At 40.5% G+C, this 23,087-nt stretch overlaps 1 protein-coding gene across 1 annotated transcript in view; it reads left to right on the forward strand.

The window, feature by feature from the left end:
* Positions 1-23,087, forward strand: part of LOC145435019 (uncharacterized) — a 59,377-nt gene that overhangs the window by 26,916 nt on the left and 9,374 nt on the right. The window contains exons 10-22 of the mRNA XM_080312284.1: positions 3,559-3,671; positions 5,005-5,218; positions 5,508-5,637; positions 6,555-6,685; positions 8,697-8,936; positions 10,185-10,274; positions 10,730-10,842; positions 14,134-14,259; positions 18,642-18,720; positions 18,791-18,909; positions 20,347-20,574; positions 22,495-22,620; positions 22,683-22,817. Of these exons, the coding sequence (XP_080168410.1) occupies positions 3,559-3,671; positions 5,005-5,218; positions 5,508-5,637; positions 6,555-6,685; positions 8,697-8,936; positions 10,185-10,274; positions 10,730-10,842; positions 14,134-14,259; positions 18,642-18,720; positions 18,791-18,909; positions 20,347-20,574; positions 22,495-22,620; positions 22,683-22,817 (1,844 nt within the window). The remainder of the gene's footprint in view (positions 1-3,558; positions 3,672-5,004; positions 5,219-5,507; positions 5,638-6,554; positions 6,686-8,696; positions 8,937-10,184; positions 10,275-10,729; positions 10,843-14,133; positions 14,260-18,641; positions 18,721-18,790; positions 18,910-20,346; positions 20,575-22,494; positions 22,621-22,682; positions 22,818-23,087) is intronic.

A 23,087-nucleotide genomic window follows, 5' to 3' on the forward strand; every position in this document is an offset into this window, starting at 1 on the left:
CTCTTCAGTATAGCCAATAAAATGGGATTTCAGTATAGCCAATAAAAATGGGATATGTGGTTGATTTCGATACTTCTTGAATCGCCGGCCGGTTACACTAAACATCCATATTTGTGTCTGAGGAACCTGAGGACTGATGATCACCACTACTCACAAATTAGCTGGCCCCACAGAACAAGTTTTACACCGTTTTCAAAACTGTCAAATCTGCTTACTTAGTTGATCCGCAAAATATTCTTTCGTAACCTCTCCGCATTAAACTTGGTCTCATAAAACACTATACCTGGGCACTTGAGAAATTTGGCAATTTGGCAACAAATTAAATTCCCCCGCAGATTACTGTTGACAATTACTACTGACAATTTTATCACTAAGCGAGTGAGATTTGAAAAAAGTTATTTTTGAACTACCCTACTGTTGGTGCTTAAAGAGGGATCAACATATAACTCCCCACACGTAGGAAAATCTTTGAAGGGACATTTTTGTCGGCATTAATCCTTGGTATCTTATATTGTTGTTGCATTTATCGTCGGAATATCATCATATTCCGCACAACGCTTTCTTTGTTAAGCTATTTTCAACACTTCGTTTTCATTTCACTCTTCGTACATTGATGTTGGCAGGGATTTAGCATTTAAAGCACATTTGTGATGGCAAGTGTTTACTTGTCTATAGTGTAACACATAGGCGCCTACTTTCATTTTTGCATGGGTTGGCGGCCGGCGCGTAGCCAGGGGGTGTCGAAATCCCCCCTCCTTTTGAAACGCAAAACCCCGTTCTTTTGAAATGACCATTCTGATGCTAATATTATCAGTATTACGTGCGGCCACGACCAATTAGCGAGATTCGTCTGTGCACCCATATCGCACAGTGTAACGCGACGCGATCTCCCGCCGAGATCATTGTAAATTAGGTCATCGATGGCTGAGCGCTCGGCATTCATCGCTGGGCTGGGCAGTAACACGGCGCAACAATTCTGGAACACGAAAGGCACATAAGAATGATGATTAAAAACGCGCTTGGCCAATCAGTAATTATCCTGTGCCGCCAATACAATGGGTTTGTACTTGGTATTGAGTAGCTCGCATCGCGACAATTTGTTGCTGATTATAACATCGATTTTGACTGCATTACTGCATTTCCCGATTACGTTCGCAAAGCATAATGGCATTAATATTATGGGCGCTGGAATAAATTCCAAATAGCAGGCGCACACAATAAAACACTGTTCAGCTTTGCGCTCCGAAACTATTTATGACAACAATGGTTCACAAAATATTTTAAACGCGGCTTGCGGCCCTCATCGATGCAAATAATGGAATTTAATTTGTAGAAGGTGAACGTATATTTGGTCGTCAAATAGCGATAGATGCTGTTTCTCAGATGGCGCGATGAATTCTACGTTTCTACCGATGAGGTCGAATGTGTACATCTGATAAGGATCGTTAGTTTGCTGAAATCAGCATCAGTACCCTGTGCGAGATACATAGTAGTGGTCAATTTTATCGGACTGTACAATCGGCCGGCAAGGTTGGGCTGATAAAGAAATTGCAGACATGCCGCACACCCGCAATAGTTACAATTACATGGTCCGCTACACCAAAACACGCAGATTCGGCAATAGCAACGAGAACAAATTGTTTGGACGCCGGCATAAATTTTAATCAAAAAGATACATAGACACAAACAATGTCACACTCAAAGATCGTTACTGTTCGGCGAAATTGTTTCTGCGGACGGTAGTAGGCCTGCATGCGGACTTGCTGAATCAAACCACAGACGATAGTGCACAACTGCACAATGCACCTACTGCACATGTGATATCGATGACCCATTTCGCATACAACTGATTTTCGCTAATTTGCATAACTTAGCATCGATAATACAAATTAGTGAATTGGCATTTCAAAAGGACGGGATTTCTAGTTATGAATGAGAAACTCCCTGGCTACGCACTTAGGGTTTTAATACCGACAGCGCGCTAGTTTAATATCAGCCCGAAGCCTACGGCCTACGTAGGCTCCGATCAGCCAGTCGAATTTGATCGAAAAATGGTGCGTTTTTAATTATACACGTGCTATTGCAGCAAAGGCAAGATGGGCGCATGCCGCGACCTTAACAATAGAAATACAAATCCCAAAGGTTTAAAATTCGATACGTGATATCGTTGCGCTCGATAGAGTCCGTCCAGCAATGAAGTTTATCGGAAGATAGAAGGTTCCCGTTCAAACTAAGCAGACAAATTCAGAATTTGCGCCGCCGAGAATCTCGTGTTGCATCAATATTTGACAACGTAACTCAACGCCATGCACTGCACGATGCGCAGTATTAATATCAAATCAAACACTGACAAGTGACACTGAGGGATTACGAGTGTATAAAGCAGACAAGACTTAGTAACCAACAGATGATAGCAAACAGGAATGCGCGCATCTAATCAGTAATTCCACCACCTACGTACAGCACAACGGGGTTCCGACTTCCGAGACTGACATCGCGACAATTGTTAGCTCATTATAATTACGTTTGAGCAGCATCGTTGCATTTCCCGATAAAAGTTGTCAAAGCCTTGTTAGAGTAATGAATATGCGCAGGAATGGCTTTCAATTCGCGGGCACCGGGCAGCGGGCATACACTAACACACTGGTCTATTTCGCGCTCCAAGCCTCCAATTAGAGACTATCACGGAATTTTGTAAACGAATATGGGCGCATAGGCCTAATACTATTTAATTAAAGTAGAATGTAAATTCGCTCGTCTGGTCGATAGAGAAAATCGTGTTTCTCAGCGCAATCGTGTCGAAATCGACGTCGTAAACGAGGGTCCTTCGATTGTCTGACTACTAATCACGGATTACAATTAATTGGGGCGTTTTAAGCACAAGTTCGTCGTCGCCGACGAAGCTGAGTTCTCCATTATTCGCGCGCGTATCGGTTAATGGTAAATAATTGGTATTTACGCGCCATCACGGACTCGCTAATTGACAGCGCTGATGATTTGAAATCGTAGACGGCGGCCGTTTGATCTTATTGTATGGGGTGGCCGCCACCCCATAAATGTGTCATGGGGTCGCTGCGCCACCCCACCAACCCGTAACTCGGCGCCTATGGTGTAACATATTAACCTCTACCTTTATCTGTTAGGTTGGGCACACTTGGACAAAATTATGCTTTCTTGGTTAGTTCTAAGTGCCTTTATGTCAACTGTGTTGCTATATTTTTGTAATATATAAAACGTCTGCCATTGCAGAAACCACGAATTCAAATAAAAATACCATCTTGCAAAATGGACGACATGCATGACCAATTAAGCTATCACAGAAATTAGTTTCTTTGTGTACAATAATGACCTAAGCTAGCATAATTGAATATGTGATGTCAACAAAACTTGACCTGGTTGACAAAAACTGCTTGCATTTCTGACGTCAGCGCCACAAATTGATTCAGAAACAGTTAAAACATCTTTGACCTTCGAAAATAATATTCAAACGCAGCACAGCGTTATAGGTGGATATGTAAGACTAGCTATATTTCCTTGCTTATCGATTTATTTCCGCAGCCATCACGCAGATGGAGTTTGAGATGACCTTGGCAGTTGAAACCTGTACCGAAGAGATACGCAACAGGACAAGCGGAGAATTTACGAAGGCCGTCGAACTTTTCACCTCTATAGTGAGTGACACTGCCATACATATTATGGTTTATAGCATCATACTATTTGATTAAAACTGCAAGAAACTACAACATAATAAAGAATGCTGCGTACCGAATTAAAAACAAATATTTCAGCAGAAAATTATTTTGTTAAAATGCTAATATTGATAATGATGATATTATTAAATAGCAGTCGTGGACTAAGAATAAAGTTGTAAAGGCAAAATGTCTTCTAGTTTGTCTAAAACCATTTTGGCGGGTTATCATGAAATAAAGCTTAGAAGTCACTACTTAAGTATTTAACCCCGGAGTTTTGTAACGATGACGCCAAGTTGAAGCTTCATCGTACCATTTGTCCATGATGTATTATCGGTTAAATATAAATATATAATATCCCATCCCATCAAAACTAGTTTATGTATAATTCGAATAGTGGAAATAATAGCAAACAAGTTGATACAAATAGTAGGATTGAAGAAATTGACCAGGACGTATCCTTGTCAACTACCCGGTATAAATCCGCAAACACATGAATGCGATTTTGCGACAAGCATCAGATGGTCAAATGTACGCTACCACGAGGACATTTTGACGTACATACATTCACTTTCAAAATGGTATTCAGCAATTGTGACCAATTAAGATACAAAATGTATCGAACTCAATTCAAAAGAAATAACCTCAATAATTTGAATTTGAACATCATAGCATAAACATAATAACTCAGATGAACAACTGTCTGAGAAAGTAGAGACAGACAACTTATACAATGCATTGAAGAAAAAAAGTGGATTGTTGTCGCTAACACCTACTGACCACGCTTTCGTATTTTAAACTCGATTCAATAGGGAAGCGAGTGGCGCAGTTGGTTAAGCGCCAGCGTCACGACACCAATGGTAGTGGTTCGAATCCCGGTTCGGACCAACTTCTATGTGTCGGAGGTTTTTCTGGGCTCCTCATCGCCGACCTCACTGCATAGTGCATATGCAGTGTCGTACGAAAAGCCCAGATGTTGGTGAGCCGCGCCAAAAAAGTCGGCAGCACAGACGAAGATATACGGGCGCATGAAAATCGAGGGAGAACGATGGTGAAAGAGTGCGAGCGTGAAAAGTCGCCCGGAAGATGACGAAAAATCAAAGACAATGAAATGTTACACATGTTACTGTCGTGGCGCACATAGCCTGAAAAGGCGATAAGCGCCACTGTGTTGTGCAAATAATAATAATAATAATACTCGATTCAATAGAAATTTGTATTTGAAATGTAGTTGATAGTAAGTATTGTACTTCCATGTATGTGCATGTGCATACACTTCAATATCCTGATAATGACGTTTTCCATTATCGCTAAGATTGGATCTATTGGAGCCGTCCTCAGTCTCCCCATCATAGGAGTCGACCAATTAGAGTTTCGTTGTGGAAGTATCATTGGATCCGGTCGAATGCAATTACCAGACAACGTCACGGATGACTCGATTCAAGTTTCAAAAAAGTTCAATAGCGTTATTCAAAGTAATTCCGTACAGGAGGTAGCGCAATACGGAATCTCGGCAATGGCTGTATCAGGTAATGTCTATTCAATTATTTGTTTTACCTAGAAATACTTTTTTGTAAGTGAAAGTGTTTTGATGCAAGCTGTTTCTTGGTATGGTATGATTTAATAATGTAGCAGCCGACAAAAACAAAATTTGAACCTTAATAGTTTTAATATGCATACATATCAATAGTTGTGGTGAACAATCACAATTCAAAATTATTTCTTTAACATAACTTGTAAAGGTGTCTATCCCCATGAAGCCAATATAGGCATGACATTACTTGGTACTGAGTACTAAATTACACATTCGATTCATAGATGTTGACGAATGCAAAACCGGGGACAATAATTGCGATGAGAATGCAGTCTGCTTCAATCGTGATCCAGGGTTTATTTGCAACTGTCACATTGGATACAGAGACAAGGATAAAGCGAATCCTGGAACGAGGTATTAGACGCAAATGTTGACTTCCTGCTGCTGAAGGAATTAGAAGCACCATTGTTAAGGAGAAAAATTGCTCATAACTAGCAGTTACCAATTTACCATTGCAACGCCGACCAGAAATTATACAATTACACTAGTAAATCTGAAAATGATAATTATGACTCCAAGCTATGCGTAAGTTAACTTCGAAGTAGCTTCTCTGTCATGCACTTTGATGTGACCAAAATGACGTAAATTCCTATTCTGGCTCGTGATTGGACTCACGGACTATCCTTTACCGAGCACAAACAGATAATCGAATAATCAATTACCTGATTTCATTTCGTCATTATCATCATTCATCCAATCCGGATGCCAATCACCTTTATGAAAGTATCCCGTGCAAAAGAAATAATGAGCATAAAACCGAGGCACACTAACCCATAACTTCCACGTATCCATGTATAAGCTTTATTCGGTATAAAGGTTGAGAATTGGATACAACAATATGCCTACATCAATATTGCTACACTTATTCACTCCAAGCTTTTTCATATTCTCTCACTAGAAGCGATTGTCAGTAATTGGGACAATTTCAAAATGATGGATGTGATCTACGATTGATCGATTTGGTCTTTATGACTTAAGAAAAAACTAAATGCACAGGACACATGAAAGTAGCACTCTTTTACAGTAATTTTATCACGCGGCTAGATACGGGCATAAATATAACAGTGGCTACTTAAAAATTACGATTTTAATTGTTGAAAATCTGCACATAAAGAAAGCAGGAACATGAGGGACTTAAACATATACCGGAACTTGATGTATAGGCTCGATCTGAATAACAATATGCATCCTCCACTACTTCCCATGATAATACTACCTAATTGCCTTAGAATGTGTCAACGTTTTTAATTAATATACAACATCTTATGCAGATGTGAGTTGCTCTGTGACTTTGACGGTGGGCCGTACTGTCTCAATAATGGTTCGTGTTCGATCATAAGAGACTGGGAACCATCATGCATTTGCACGGCACAATTTTCAGGAGAGCGATGCGAATATGAAGGTGACACTTTATGTTATTTTATCTTTCTTCAGTATTATAGTAGGTCTATTGGGGTAGGTTATTAAATTCCTTTATGGTCTTGAGTTACTGACCTGATCACGTCTCGAAAATAAATCAGGAGACCGTGATGGATTGTCCTAAATAGCAACTGTGAGAAATACCTGGCATTCCTCAGACACTGTCAGACTTGAAATCCGAATATAGTATATACAATGCCATCATCTACAATACCAAGCTTCCTGCGGCCGCCCGATACAAATTGCAGCAAGATTTCAGCACGATGGGAAATTTGAAGCCGATTTGCTTTTCAAGTCAAAATGTCAAACTTTTATATGTTCATCGGTCAGTATATACTCGATATATCTGTCGATCGATTAGATCCAACCATAAGAACTAACCTGATTTACTATCTCAATATTTCTTTGCATCAGTTATTCCGATAGGGTTTCTGTCTCCAACGTGCCTTTATTCTAACACTCCATCGTGTCTCTATCAGTGGTTGGGATCAAGTGACTACCTTCGAGTCACAAGTCATCTCGAGTCAAGTCAAGTCACGAGTCAAGTCACAATTCGAGTCAAGTTGTCTTTTCCGAAGTACGATGCATGATTAAGTCATTGCATTTTGCTAATTGATTGAAATATACAGACTGACTCGCCATTTCTTTTTAAATCGAGGAGCGGATATGGAGTTTAAACATACAGAAAGACGTTATATAGCTCACGCATGCGTAGAGCTCCTAAATTACGTAATGTATGCCCGCCGTCTCAGATGGTTGAAACAAATTGCTATGATGCATCACCAAACTTCATATCCATGGGATACAATTTAACGCTGCGACCATGGTTGTCGAGTGATATAAACTTATGAAATATATTCGAATTCAATTTAAATAATACAGGGGGGTTGATTAAGATGAGCACCGAATATCAATCTAGGGCTGGGCAAAATCGAGTACCCGAGTGATTCGATTCTGAAGCACGTAATATGCTTCGAGCAATCGAGTATCACTCATTATGACGCCATAACAGAATGTGATATGTCTAAGTTCAAATATGTACCGTTGATGCCACTATAGAGATTGTGCAATCTCTATAATGCCACCACATAGAATATAATGCCAGTTATCCATATCATAAAATATGCTTGGGTATTTTACGACCATACCGATTTCATTCCACTTGGTGACAATGTTGTGGGATGATCATGACTTCGGAAATGTACTACGTCCAGTAACCTTCGTAGTTTTGTACCATATGTTCGTATGCTACGATACCGCAATAGGGTTATGTGGCTTCAACAGTGAAAATTAGTATCGAAACTATAATTCTCGTTGATAAATTAACTTTCAGTGCTGAGAAGCGTATAATTTCAGTACTCGAAAAATCGTATTTTACTACTCGACTCGAATCATTGGAATTATTACTCGATTCAGATTCGAGTACTCGGGTCATTGTGCCCAGCCCTATCAATGACCAATCTTTAGAGCAAAGATAGATTCTCTGCTAATATAAATATATTACTTCCCTACTAGTTAAGGACATCATACGGACACGGTATAATCACTTCGTTCACGGTCAATTTATATTTGTGATAGAACAATGGAGGTTCAGTAATGAATTAAATAGGTCGCTCTCGCAGGTCATTCCAGCGTATTGAGAAGAATCCGAACATATGCGAGATACCGTGGTTTTTATCGACACCGATTACTTGATGACATGAAATTGACTCGTTGCTCCGAGTCACGAATCAATCCACATTTCTGAAACTACGACTCAAGTCAAGTCGAAGTCGCAGGAAAAAGGTGACTTCGAGTCAAGTAATGACTCGAGTCATCCCAACACTGGTCTCTATAGCATTTCTTGTGTTGAATTTGTGTCTCGGTTCATGTGGGATTTTACCATGCAATGAATTTGTCGATATTCACATTTACTTCTATCCTCAATGCAAGAAAGATGAAATTTTGTGTTGAATTTTCAGGTTGATTACCATGTCCCTGCTACTATTTTACAGGTATTTCAAATGAAACGATCTCGATCGAAACGCAAAATGGGACGGCAACTCCAGTCTTCAATACGACCTCTCTGCCAAATACAACAACTTTCGTGTTCAGTGCTGTATCTTCGACTGCGACTGCGTTCAATTCATCCTGGAATGTTACAAACACTCTAACGTCGAATGAGATGGAAGTCACCAACAGAAAGTCGGAGCTTACGACTACATATGAAACAACGACGGAGTATGTCAACAGGGGTATGTTTATAAGCTGCTTTGACATGATGGACTTTTCTACGAGAAATTAATACTCAGCTGGAATAGTATCTTACTTCTTTAAGATTCATTTATTGACTCTTCACTAATTTTACTTTTACATTGGCATTAGCTTAGGGTTACCATATTTTGGAAATCTGAAAAGAGAACACTTTTTCAGAATTGTCAGACTTGCTAAACTGGAGGTGAATTCTCAAAAATGGTAAATTTCTCCCATATGGTGGTCGGTTGACTAAAATACCCGCTGGAACGTCACTTCGGTGCTGATTTACGACATCTCAGTCGAATTTTGCTATAAATATGACCAAAATTCTCAAAAAAGACGACAAAATCTCAAACAAGAAATCAAAAGGGCGTCCTCCGAGGACACTTTCAAAAACGTCAAAAAATAGGACAAATCCTCTTAAAAGAGGACGTATGGTAACCCTACATTAGCTTTTATAGTCTGCCGTGATGATCTATCGCCACCGATGCCAAACAATACTGGGGACATGTCAAATGTCAAACTTTCTAATCGATCTTATTTTAAAAAGGATCTAAAAATTTGAGTCCATTTATTAGCAAACTCCATTATTGGTGAAGCATTAGCTGCAAGGTGTGTCCAAGACATTGAATTGCGTAATGGTGAAGCATCCTGCTTCTTGATCGGTAGGTCGTGCGTTCGATCCCCGGCCGGGTCAGACCAAAGACCTGGATTAGTAACACTGGTATCCATGACTTCCCTGCTTGGCGCTCATCCATTACTGGGATAGTATGGAGGGGTGGTGCATGACTTAGAAAGCCGTGAAGGCTATATCTGCACTTCCTTGTCCAGCGGCATATGCACATCATGCACGCATGGTATGCATATCCACAGATCGTGTGTATGTGTATCATGAGTCGGTGTATATGCCGCAAAAAACATCCAGGACAAAAATAAACTACGTCCTTTCCTTTCGTCCTATAACATTACCTTTGAGCAGACTTTGTGTAATATGCATTATTGCTCGATCTCAGTATGTCACCTGGTAATGAAAACCCAAAATGCCAATACAAAATTACCACTCCCGTATTGGTAGCGATTTGAAGTTCTAATAGCAGTTCCTAATATCAACTCTTGTTCGCTATTATCTGCAGAATGTCAGTGTGGAATCGAGCTTATCGATTCTACACCTCTGGGTTTGTGAAATAGCGGAGTTCGCATGGGACTTGTATCTGTATTTGGTACCCGATATCTTGTCATGTTTTCAGACACTTGCAGCATTGAGCAGTCCGTGGCAAATTACACTTTCCCTCCGACGCAGCCTGGCATCGTTTCGTACTCTGAAGAGACATGCCCAAGTATGTACCAATGCATTGCTTACGGTTCTGGCATATTTTGGATTCACGACCCATATGATCCTCGTGCGTATCGCGATGAAATGAGAAGCCTGGTGGTTGCCCTATCCAGAAAATGGATATATTTCCAATCGACATACACCAAATGTGTACTTACTAATCACTTCGTTGGTATTAGATTTGATTGTTTCACATGCACATGTAAGATATGGCAGCGTAGCTTTGAGCAGACATTCCTACCAACAGCCATGCAAAGAATTATTAAAGATAGTCTCATAGAAACGTTGCCAATTAGATTAAGAAAAAGTCTTTTGAAACTCTTGAAATACGGTATACACTGTGATCGTAAATACCTAACCTTAGTTTCACAGTCAGCTCGTTGCAAGCATATCTTTCCATAAAATACCTATTGGCAGACATTGGAAAATTACTCGATCAATATCTATATATCTTTCCAGATAACGAGAATCAACCTCTTGCCTCAATTATGTGTTCTCTTCGTGAAGACTCCTACGACGAGGATTCCATACGAGTATCCAAATGTAAAGCAATAGAGACTATTTTGGTGGAGGTAATGCTGGTGGATTTTATAGTTTCAGTAAAGGTTATAAGTGACTTGCTGGATTTCTGGTGCAGATTTCAGGCATATACCGTAATTTTCCATGTATAATCCGCAGAATTTACACGATTTTTTGCCCTAAAATCGGGGGGTGCGTATTATACATGGGAACAACACGCTTGAAAAACATCTCCCTAGATAAAAAACTTGAAATCACACCTTTCTTCGTGTTTGTTTCCAACCGCGCATCACTTTCAGCCATCGCGGGTAGTAATTCGTATTATAGAGTGTGACGCGCTGCCAATTAAGGGAAGCGCGTTGCTAATTAACGAGAGCCGTGTGCACCATCACGCGATCTCCTGCTGAGTCGGTTTGCCGTTTGTACGCGAGCGAAATGAGGTCGGTAATAGACACTCGCGCGCGGCAATTCTCGCCAAATCATCACGTCAACGACAGGCCCGAACAATCGCATATACAAGAGGCCATGTGCGCAAGATATAATCGCTTGCGTAATCAGTCGCATCTCCAATAGACCTGTTGCGCATGACATAACCGTTAGCCTAGGTGCAATCGCATCTGCAATAGGCATCATGCTCAAGATGTCGGTTCGTTGGCCTAAACCAGTGGTTCTTAACCTTGCCTCCAGCGCCCCCCAAGGGGCGCTGGCGATTTTGAAGGGGGCGGAAACGCTCAGGGGGCGATATGGGGGGCGCTGGGCTCAGGGGGGCGGTATGGGGGGCGCTGGAGAAAAATGGCTTTGCAGTAGATGATGTGGTGGTAGGGCATATCCCTAATGAGTATTCAGAGTAAATTACCACCGAAAACTTCGTTATATATAGCCTACAAAAGACATATAGGTTTAATTGTCCATGGGCGCCTAAATTACTGGCACCGAATGTTTCTGTCTTGGCAATCTGAACCCCAAAAGACGAATTCCATCTGGCAGGGAAAAATTATATGCAAGTGAAGAAATACCACTCTGAAATAGTGTGCGTCTTTTAGTTTAGTACGATTGGGCGACAGGGATATCTAAAACTAGATATTCCTGTTGGGCGATATCCCTGTTGGGTGATTCTATATTTTTTGATATTGCATACAGGAGGTCACGAAATAACATCATGCAACGAAGTCAAAGCAACGGGCTCGCCCGCCCGAATATGTTTAATTATCAGTTACGGTCCCTACAGTTTCCAAGACACCTCACAATGTTCGCTCTAAGTTTTGATGAGTCTGCGTACAGTCTACGCTGACCCTTGGACAACAGTGCGTAACGACTAAAAAAAGGTCATAACTTCGGATTTGTTGTGCGCAACGTAGATTTTCTGTGCGCAGAGACCGTGCACTGCGCACGTGCGCAGCTTAGAGGGAACATTACACCTCACTCAGCTCTACTGGTAAATCTGGTAACGTGAGCATAGAGGACAAGAAATTGATAGCAATATATATGCAATTCCCGATCTTACTGTCCGATTTTATTATGAATTATCGAAAGTTTTCGCGCTTCGCACTGCTGGCTCGCTAAACAGTACAGCTGATTCCTGGCAAAAGCGAACGACGTGATGGGGGGGGGGGGCGGTCGGTTTATCACCCTATGGGATCCCAAGACCCAAGTTTTTTCGGGGGCCTGACGAAGTGCTGTTTCGTTCCTGCCAACGGGTATACGCCCGAAGATGTATAATTATTATTGAGGGGTCCTACCTTTTCAATCACACATCACTCAGCTTTACCGGTAAATCTGTTTACGCGAGCAGAGAGAGGATAAAAATTGATCTCAATATACATGTAATTCCCGATCATATTGACCAATTCAATCATTAATTAGTGAAATTTTTCGCGCTTCGCGCGTCTAGGCGAGAATAGCTGCCTCAGTCACCCAATGTAGATGACTATAGTTTCAACAAATAGCGGATAGCCGAAGGGGGTCTGGGGCGAACCCACCCGGAAGTTTGGTTTATCACCCGATGGGGGGCCCAAGACCAACGGTTTTTTTGGGGGGGGGGCTGACGAAGTGCTGTTACGGCCATGGTAACGAATTAATTGTACCTATGGGCATGCCCAAATATGTTTAATTTTTAATTACGTGCCCTTTATTTTCCCATACAACAGCTCATTCAGCGCTACTGGTAAATCTGATTACGTGGGCTGAGAGGATATAAAGTTTATAGCGACTTATATATGTAATTACCACCTATTCATTCATGCATTATAGAAAACTTTGGTACCCAGGGCGACCAGGCCACACAAACTTTGCTGACCATCTAAATCACGCCACGGGGTTCTTGGGGGCAAAGCCTTCAGAAGTTTGGTTTATCACGCTATGGGTGCGCAAGGCAATCGTTTTTAAGGGGTTGACGAAGTGCTGTCACGGCCCTCCCTCTTATTCATTGTCTTTATTACATTCCTTACAATATGAGTGTGGGGGGCGCTGGAGCACGATAATATTTGAAAGGGGGCGCTGGAGGAAAAAAGGTTAAGAACCACTGACCTAAACTAACTCGCCGCTGGCCTCGCAGGCTTTGGCTGCTATCTACTATCGTTTAGCTTTAGAGACAATACCGTTAATTGTATAATGATTAGCGATCGTTGTGTAATGATTGTTCAAGAGTGACATCTCGGAACTATTCCTGTACTGAAATGAAGGGTGCGTACTATACATGGGTACAGGCTTTTTCCCAGAATTTACATGCTATTTTAGGGGTGCGTATTATACATGAGGGCGTACTATACTTGGAAAATTACGGTATTAGCCGACTTTATATCTTCAGATCCAACTCCAAGTCTTGTTTCGAATAGAAGATACAAATCCAAGTTTATATCAAAATGTAGGATCAATTTAGGATCGCGTCCAACTGCGTTAACGACTGGAGTTAGCTAAAAAGTTGCATGAAAATTTAAAATTGTGGCAATTTCATGTCAAGTACAAATCCGAATCCAACTTCAAAACAATTTAAATTCCATATCCTATACTAATTCGGCCTCTCTTCGAACGCATGCCGTTGCATTTTAGCGCCTGCCTTTTTATATTTTCTTCTGTTGCTTTTCATTCAGTGTGCTGTCTAGGCTCACGACGATGTCTGCTTTTAAAGACTACTCCATATTTTTTCGACACCATCCTATATCTTTTTATTATATCGCACTCTTGTGGCGTTTTTGAAATGATAAATACATTGATAAAATGATGATGATGATGTAATTCATCAAATCAGTTTTATTTTCAAATCTAAATTTATGATATGATCGAATAGCGTTGAATATAATAACTGGCATCTTTTATTTTACCATCTTGTACTCTATCTTTTTCAGGAATATACCAACACGACATTGGAAACACTGGAGTTCGCCACAGCAAACATCGAGGCATTGGACGAGAAATTGGTCGAAGACGTAGCGGAACTTCTGAAAACGATATCCGACGACGATGAAACAGTGGTGAGCGATCGGGCTACATAGCGATAGGGTAACAACTCGTCAGTACCAAATTAATGGTGTAGCGACTTTACCCCATACTGCTTCCTATGACAGTAATGGTAGTGATTCATCGTGTTGTATTTCTTTCTTTCATGTCTGGCCATGTTGACGAGTGCAGTCTGTTCTGCTCAACCGCACGTATTCGGTAATAAAATCTCTGGGGCAGTTGTTGGGTCGCGAGGGTCATCACAACAACATAATGAAGTCTTTTCGAGTACTCAAATAGGACTCGCTTACTTCCGCTTTTTTATTACAAAGGTCTATTGGTCTTGTGTACAGTCTACTTCGACTGTTGTTTTTACTTCCACTTCACATTCTTTAGTCAAGTTATTATTTTTAATTATGTATTTATAGTATACTTAATATTAGTTGCACACGTGATAACAGAATAATTGAATAATCTACCGTAATATTCGTGAAGGGAGCTCATTAGTGTATTTGATTGCATGGGCGGATTTTCAAATGAACTGAAGTTATTCGTTTATTGTTTGGCAGAAAGGACGGGTAGGTTTAAATAAACATGATAAATTTGCAAGGATCTTTAGTACAGGATGCACGGTAACCCTATATAACTTTACTATAACACAAGAAATGAATTGGAATTCTAGTTGCAAGAAGACACGGCAACCCGATTGAGCTTTATGGAAAATTTTTCGACCGTATTTTGGTTAAAACCAAGGATTATGTACCTTAAGTGTAATGAAATTGGCTTGTTACTGCGTGTAATTACTTTCGAAGAGAAAGCGGTTCAGTGTGTTGGATATTCAACACGACATGCGACTGGCTCTTTCCATCACCAAACAGCAACTAAAACATTGTCGGAGCAAAAACAAGCTCAACCATCATATTATACTGAATATGTAACTTCCAACAAATGCAACATCATTATTATTGTATGTCGGAGGTATCAAACACACAGCCCGCGAGAACATTTTGTTCGGCTCGCAACGGCATTTTGGATTTTCAATTACATTGATATTCAACTGCCCACATAGTTTTAGATTTGAGAACTTAAAGTTCACTCTAGAACAACTCCAAACTTCAATATCAGAACACTTTAAATTGCTACCATGTGGTGGAAGATCAGCTATTATGTCACATTTCTAGTTCTTGATGATAAAACATGTCCCGTTGATGATTCGTGACTGAAAATTGTGATATGGACTTGAGCGTGTCCGCTCGTAAAATTACCTCGAATTCAGACTGACTACCGGGTGATAAAATGATGATAACTTGATTTGAGTCGGGCTGAACGCTAAAATCAGAGGACTTGTGACTGGGAACGCCGTTACCTTGTACGATCACGGACGAAACAAACCATTAATCTGTCATGGGGAATAGTGAGATATCAGAAGCTCGTAGCTTGCGTTGCGTAGCGTGTGTAGCTATGTAATCATGTCAGTATGGAAACCATTGACATTCTATTGCGCCCATGATCTATAGTTAGTTACATCCTGGGTGATCTTTGGTCACCTTATCCATGTTATTATCGCCGTTGGCGAATAAGGTGGGATTCTTCGGCGATCGGACATATCTATTCCATGGGTCCTTAACTAGGGGTCGATGGATGCCTTGGGGTACGAAGCACTACATCAGGGAGTATGAGATGCATTGTGGAATTAGGTCTATATACTATCTAGAACTTAAATCAGGGTTGGGCAAACTACGGCGCGCGGGCCGCATGCGGCCCGCAGCAATGTTTTGTGCGGCCCGCGAGAGTCTCAAGAAACTTTTTAAAAATATTGATGAAATGCGTACTAAAAATCTACAGGGACTTAATTAAACTTTTTTTGAATATATTTTACAATGTTAATTCTAAAGTAAATACTTCCTATATTACTTTTTTATGTTTAATTTCTGGCGCGACAGCCCGACCTCAAGGCCAACGCATTTTGAAAGGTTTGAACTGCAAAACATTACAGAACTCCTAAACGATATTGATATAATTTGGATCACGAGTGTGATTTCAGATTGGCCATACTCCAGGGCAGAAACGTTTATTAATTTTAGTACTGTGCTTGGAGATACGATTCGCCGGTGTATTAGTTAGATTCGTTCTCTGTATGCGTAAAACAGGGGTGGCCAACCTGCGGCCGTAGAAGGAAATTTGTGCGGTCGTGGACACGCAATTCAATTAGTACCGGTATGTGTAGGCAGCCGTCGACATGCAAATTGAAATTACTAATTCACTCCCAAATTTTTGAGGGATTTTAATTAATCTTGACATTTTTTGGCGCTCCCCGCAATTCAACATAACTTAATTTTTCGATTCTAATATAGTAGCGCCCTTCTAAATCTGAGCAGGAATCGGAATCGTGTGCTCCTGACGAAAGAAATTTTTTATGGTACATTTGGACGATTTCAATATATTTCCACTACCGATAAAATCGACAATACTGATCGGAGGTCAAGAAATAACAGCATGCAACGAAGTGCATGACTAATGACAATTGGCTCACCCGAAGATGCATTATCATTTCTAACTTGCCCTCAACTTTCGAAAGCACACCCTCTATGAACCCTACCGGTGAATCTGATCACATGGGCTGAAAAATTCTAAATAATTGACAGTAATATGTGATACTGCTACTGTTAATTATATTCTTCATTCGGGATTCTGAAGATTTTAATTTGTCTTGAGATTTTCTTCGCGCTGCGCGCGATTCTAATTCACTTCATTTTTCGATTTTTATATATTAGCGCTCTTTACCATCAGAGCCCCACAGTACAAATGCGAAAAGCAGAGGAAAATGTTGCGCATCATATAGAAATACCAACTTCAAATCGTGTGCTCCTCACTATACCGACCATCTGATGGGAGGTCAAGAAATAACAACATGCAACAAAATGACTAACAGCAAGGAGCCGACCCGGAGATGCGTCATCATTTATAACTTGCCCTAAATTCTCGAAAACACCCCCTCCATCAACTCTACCGGTGAATCTGATCACATGGGCTGGGAAAAGATCAAGGTTGATAGTACTATGTAAAACTACTAATATTAATGACGAAATTCATTAGTGAATCTGGAATTTTTTTCGCGCTTCGCGCGAATATTAATATTTCCTGACCATTTTCAGTGCCCAGTCGTGATTTCGGGTCGTATAGTAAGCCTATATCATTAAATAGACGAGTCCGGAGTTCACCGGAAATAGACATAGACACTGTAACATGGTTATTTGGCGCCCAGCTCGTTCGTCACGAATATGCCCAGGAATGCGGCTGCAGGCTACATGATTAGCCGAAATGCGACCGTGAATGGCCAAAAAGTTGGCCACCCCTGGCGTAAAAGTAGGCTATATTTTATCTGCACATAGTAGAAGCGTGTTTGAAGCTAACATGGTTTTGATGCTGTCAGCATTTTGTGTTGGGAACTGACCCAAAAGTGGAATTAGCAAATCTATGAACAGATAGCTGCTCACCGATTTAAATTTCAATCCCTTTTCTAAGAATTGGGACAACTGACTTTAATGCCTATAGTTTTGAAAAATTGGTTTTTGAGGTCAACCAGCCTATAAAGTCCCGCCACTGTTTCTAACGCCTGTACGATTTCGTCAAAGCAATGTTTGGTTGGTTTTAAATACGCATATAGATTATCTCCATGTCCTCGCTATATAATCAAATACCAATATTGTGTTTTGGTTTATAATCCCAATTTTATATAGTGCGGCCCGCGAATGGATCCAGATGTTGAATGCGGCCCGCGAGCTCAAAAGTTTGCCCACCCCTGACTTAAATTATTTTGCAAACCATGAAAGAGTGGAATCATTTCGGGCTAATTTATTCAACTGAAAAATATTCTTCGCGCTACCCGCGATTTTATGTGAATAGGCTTTTTGGTTGTTCCCATCATAACTGGTGTTGAAAATGGACAAGGATACGGGAAATCTTATTGAAAGCACAAGGGGTATGATCGCTGAAAAGGTCAAGAAACACTGCTATTAATATGACACAATAAATATGACATTTAAATTGTTATCGATCTATTCCAATCGAAGGCAAATCTACCGCTGATTTAATTTGACTGTGATAATGACATGAAAATTAGCCTACTATCAGGGCTATACCAGATAGCCGGATTAGGCTACATTGCTCAAATGCTCTGATATCAGAACAATCTTTGGTAACTTCAAACATATTCTACCTATAATTGTGGAACGTCAAATGTCCGCTATCGCGGGCACTGCAAGGGTTTCGTGTACATCGGCACGATGCCGTATTTCGTCAGCCGATCACTGGGTATAGCAATCGTCTGGTCACAGTTTGTTTGTATAATATGATATGGGCCTACAATGAGAGAGATTCATCGGCCTATCATTTTCCGTTTATGACTTTATTTCAGTTTACGGCGAAGCAAATAGTTGAAGCAACTTCAGTTGTGAGTTCTCTGACGGAGCATTATGTTGAAACAACTGTTGAAAGTACGTTTTAAACAGCGCATATTTTTTGGTTTGCGTGCTTTGATAATAAGTGACCATTCCGGATTTTCAGCGACGGACCGTGCCACTGAAAAACAAGACTTAGTGCAGTCGATAACGAAGATATCACGGAAACTCACATCGGAAAACACCTCCACAATCTCGATATATACGCCAGACATTAATGTTGAGGTTGGTAAAAAGACACCGCCGGCAATCCCTAGCATTACTAAGTAGTAGGCCCTATCTCTTCCCGTTCAATTAGTCCGTGGAACTACGATGCATCTATCAACCCTGTGATTTCAAGATCTCATTAACGACCTCACATGGTTACAAGTACACGGCTGTTATAACTCAGCCCCGCCCATTTGATAATTACGGTGAATCATAAAAATGCTGTGTATAGACTACAGCTGTGACGTGTTACGACATAGGCTTTTCATTACGTGCATCGACGAAAATAACCATATCAATTCCAGCATTTTAATCATCGTTGGTAATGGCGAAAGAGAAAATTATGTACGTATATATGCCTCTTCATTTGTATTTGTTATTGTTGTATAACGTAAGGAAATGCCTATACGCCTATTTCATGGTATTGACCGGGGATTTTTATCATCTAATAAAATTGTTGGTAGATAATTTGACTCGGGAGTATTCACTTTTCACCCACTTGCTGAAATGTAAAAATTAGGGATTGGTTAGGGTTAGCGAAAACGTGGGTATGTAAAGGGTCGATTCATTGGTTTGAGTGAAAGAATGTTGTATATTTAGCGAAAAATTGAAAATATCGTCTGGGCCAGTGGTTCTCAACCTGCCGGTCCACCAAATATATCAGAATTTTAAATCTCAATTCTAAAATCAAAGAAGTTTTCCGCTAGTTCATTAGTTTGAGAAATGAAACATCACAATTTGAATTGATAGAGCCGTTTGAAACGTATTTTTCTACGTGGTGTCGCAATAGGGTTTACGGTGTACTTTAGGAGCATCCTATAACTCGTTTCGGACACGTTATGCGTTAAAGCTGCGGAGATTCAACACACTTCGTTGAATTCTGTCAGCGCATTAACCAACACTCGATAATAGAACAAAGGCTATATCAAATAGCAACGTCGTATTTCTTTCAAAAGATACCTGGCAGTCACTATCAAATTGGTGGATTTTAACAGGACTTCGCGAGCGTGGTCTCGATAAAACCACGTTTAAATATATAATATAAAAGGGCAGCATTAAATTAAGTTTCCAATATCTTTCATGTGAGTAGCATGTATTAGTCGTAATAAAATTTATTTTTAATTTTGATTTTCTAGGTTTGCTAATCCGCAACATTTGTTTCGAAGCTTTACCTGTCCACGGGGTCAAAACTTTTCAGAGTCACCGGACTTAGTTACAAATCACTCAAGTGACAGAATTGTTGGTTTTTCAGTGAAACGTTGAGAACTGCAGTTCCCATCATTTGGCAATCGTGAATGACACGATACATTTCCGCGTTCCAATTGTGGCAATCGACCGTAACCCAAATTCCTAACCCTGACTACTAAATTATTAGGTCGAATACTTAATTATCTATAGGTGAAATTCACTGGTAAAGCAATCTAAATAGCACTGTATTTGCACTCATATATTCAGGTGGTCGACATTATCGAAGACGAGAACGTGGAAGCTCCAGCTGAGTACATATTTAAAGCTAGTTTTTACGAAGATAAGGGCTCAACGGTCGCGTCAAGCCCCATGGCAATTTCAATTCCTCCTGGAACTCTTAGTCAAGCGAAATCGCTGATGAAATCGCCATTGCGAATCGTAACTGTCGCGTTTCGATCCAGTGCTCTCTTCCCATCAAATAGAACAACGGAATGGGTGAGTCGGTATAGTATGTTATTAAGTGGGGGTTAGTAGGCTATCTGAGTACTCATACTTTTTTGAGGTAATCGAGTACATTATGCGCACTTTTACTACTCAGATCGATGTACTTTTTGTCGACTTCCACTTTTAACGATCACTTATTGAAGCTAGAGCTAAAGCTTGGGCCGGGGTTTTGGCTTAGGTTTACTTTTGTTACGGTCTAGAACAGTGGTTCCTAACCCTTTTCGACCCATCGTCCCCTTATCAAGCTCGACACAAATTCTCGCCCCCCCCCCCATATTTACAGATCCAAAAACGGGGCATATCAACGAGAAATTCATTCACAAAAGTCTGACCGCTGGTGAATTGACTAAAAAATAAAGGGCATTTTTCCGAGCAGGTGCTCGTATAGTCAGTTACATCCTGCGCCATCTTTGGTCTGTTTATTCATGTTAAAGGTGGCGAGTAAGGTAGTGGTACGCTTCACCGCTATAACAGTAATGGATTCCTCGGCGATTGGACTGTTCTTTTACCATGTCACATTAATAATTATATCCATGTTGTTATTGATCCGTTCCGATATTCGAAGGTAAATCTAACTTCGATGCATGCACATCACGATGCATGTTTTTGTTTACACTAGCATGGCGCCTTCAACTAATTATTTTGACAAACTATGCCAACTAATTTTTTGCGTGCCAGGTGGCTTCTTAATAATTCCCTCATGTTTGCCCACTTACTCAGGTTCGGCTTCTGGGTTTGTAGTATCGAATGAACGCAATGTCTTCTCTTGGCCTCCGGTGAGGGAAGTAAATCGAACTTCCACCGTGTTTGTGGAATGCCCGTCTGCAAGGTCCCGTCCAATAAGACCTACTTGGAAATACATTAAATAACCCTGTTATTGTTGCTGCGGCCCGCGAAGCCATCAAAAACCAATAAATTGGCCCGCGAACATGTTTGAATTTGAGACCTCTACTTTAGTCTATGAGTATGAAACCTTCTGGTGCGGAACCATCACACACCGGCTATGGTTTCTGCCCAAGACAACACGAACACTTACGACATTCCGGTACACATGCGATGCCGTAAACTGCATTACCAATGAGATCGGCCGCGGTAAGACCTTGACCACCAAAAAACACCGCACGTTGGGCGAATCCCTCGATGTTTTTATCTGCATCTGCAGACTGCAGGCACCGAAAGGGCCGGAAGCCCAGTGTATATTCTGTATATAGTAATGAAATGGCCCGTATGATGCTGAATTGTGTTTAAACCCCTATGGGGGCTCTGGACCAGCGTTTGGGGGCATACCGTGGCAAAGAGCTGTTTTGATCCAGGCTACAGGGGGTTCGAGAAAATTTCACGAAATTTCAAGGTGTACGAGCGATAAAAAGTTTAAGAAACACTACCCTAATTTATGGCTTGGTTTGCACTGCAGTTACAGGTATTTTGAACGACTCGCTCTCATGACACACGTTATTGTTTTGACACACTATTTTTGTCGGGTGCTCAATTATTATTTTTATTTTATCTCTACTTTCACCCATAACATGTTTCTATTGCTCCCCCTCTCATATTACCGTTATAGATATACAATCCATACATAATCCAAATATATATATCGGTAGGCAAATATTGAGCAATATAATATTTTTTTAATATTTCAATATCGTCAGGGAATGTAGTATGGATACATGTCAATTGTCTATATATTTATAATGACAGTAATTTAACCATTTTACTTCAACACTCCTGAATAGATATGTTTTCTATGGATGTTGTCGTTCGATGATAATCTGTATTCGAATGTCTACTAAATAAATTTCCCGCTACTGAACACGTAAGTTGTAACAACACTCAACGGCGTGCAGTTTATTATTATTTTTTCTCTAAAAAATATGTTGAACCGTAAAGCTACGTGATTTGTATCCACAGGTAATAGCGACTACCCTCGGAAATGCGACTTACACTTTGGAAGGGATTAAACTTGAAGTTCCAGTTGCGATAGTATTCAATTATATCAAAGAAGAGAGTGGTGTGAAACGACCTAATAGCTTTACGGTGAGAATGGCTGCTGGTTTTAAATCGTGAACAGCTTTTGAAACGAGAAATACGATTTTAAGAAAATCGTCACAGAACACGAATGCGTCTTCTGGGATTTTGAAATCGGAGACTGGTCGTCGAAAGGATGCGTGTCAATGCCGGGACTTCCGGCCAGTTGTGAGTGCGATCATCTGACGAATTTCGCAATCCTAGTGGTAAGCTACACTTCTAACTTACGTAATTGTGTTGGTAATAATGTGAATATGGGGTGGGGACGGATCGGTATAAGTTTTGTCGATGAATTCCTCTCATTCATTAGTCCGCGTATATTGGCCTCTTGCGATTGGGGTAGATAGTTTGTATATCGATTGATTCCGCATTTATGGTAGATATAGATCATGAAATATCCACATTTCCATGTGGTCTTGGACAATAACTTTCATATGGTACTATACAAAACGACTATTTCGACTTGATCCAATTCC

Source organism: Botryllus schlosseri, chromosome 3 (assembly GCF_051294905.1).
Source record: "Botryllus schlosseri isolate E-star chromosome 3, Bs_hap1, whole genome shotgun sequence".
In the NCBI taxonomy this organism is placed as follows: domain Eukaryota; kingdom Metazoa; phylum Chordata; class Ascidiacea; order Stolidobranchia; family Styelidae; genus Botryllus; species Botryllus schlosseri.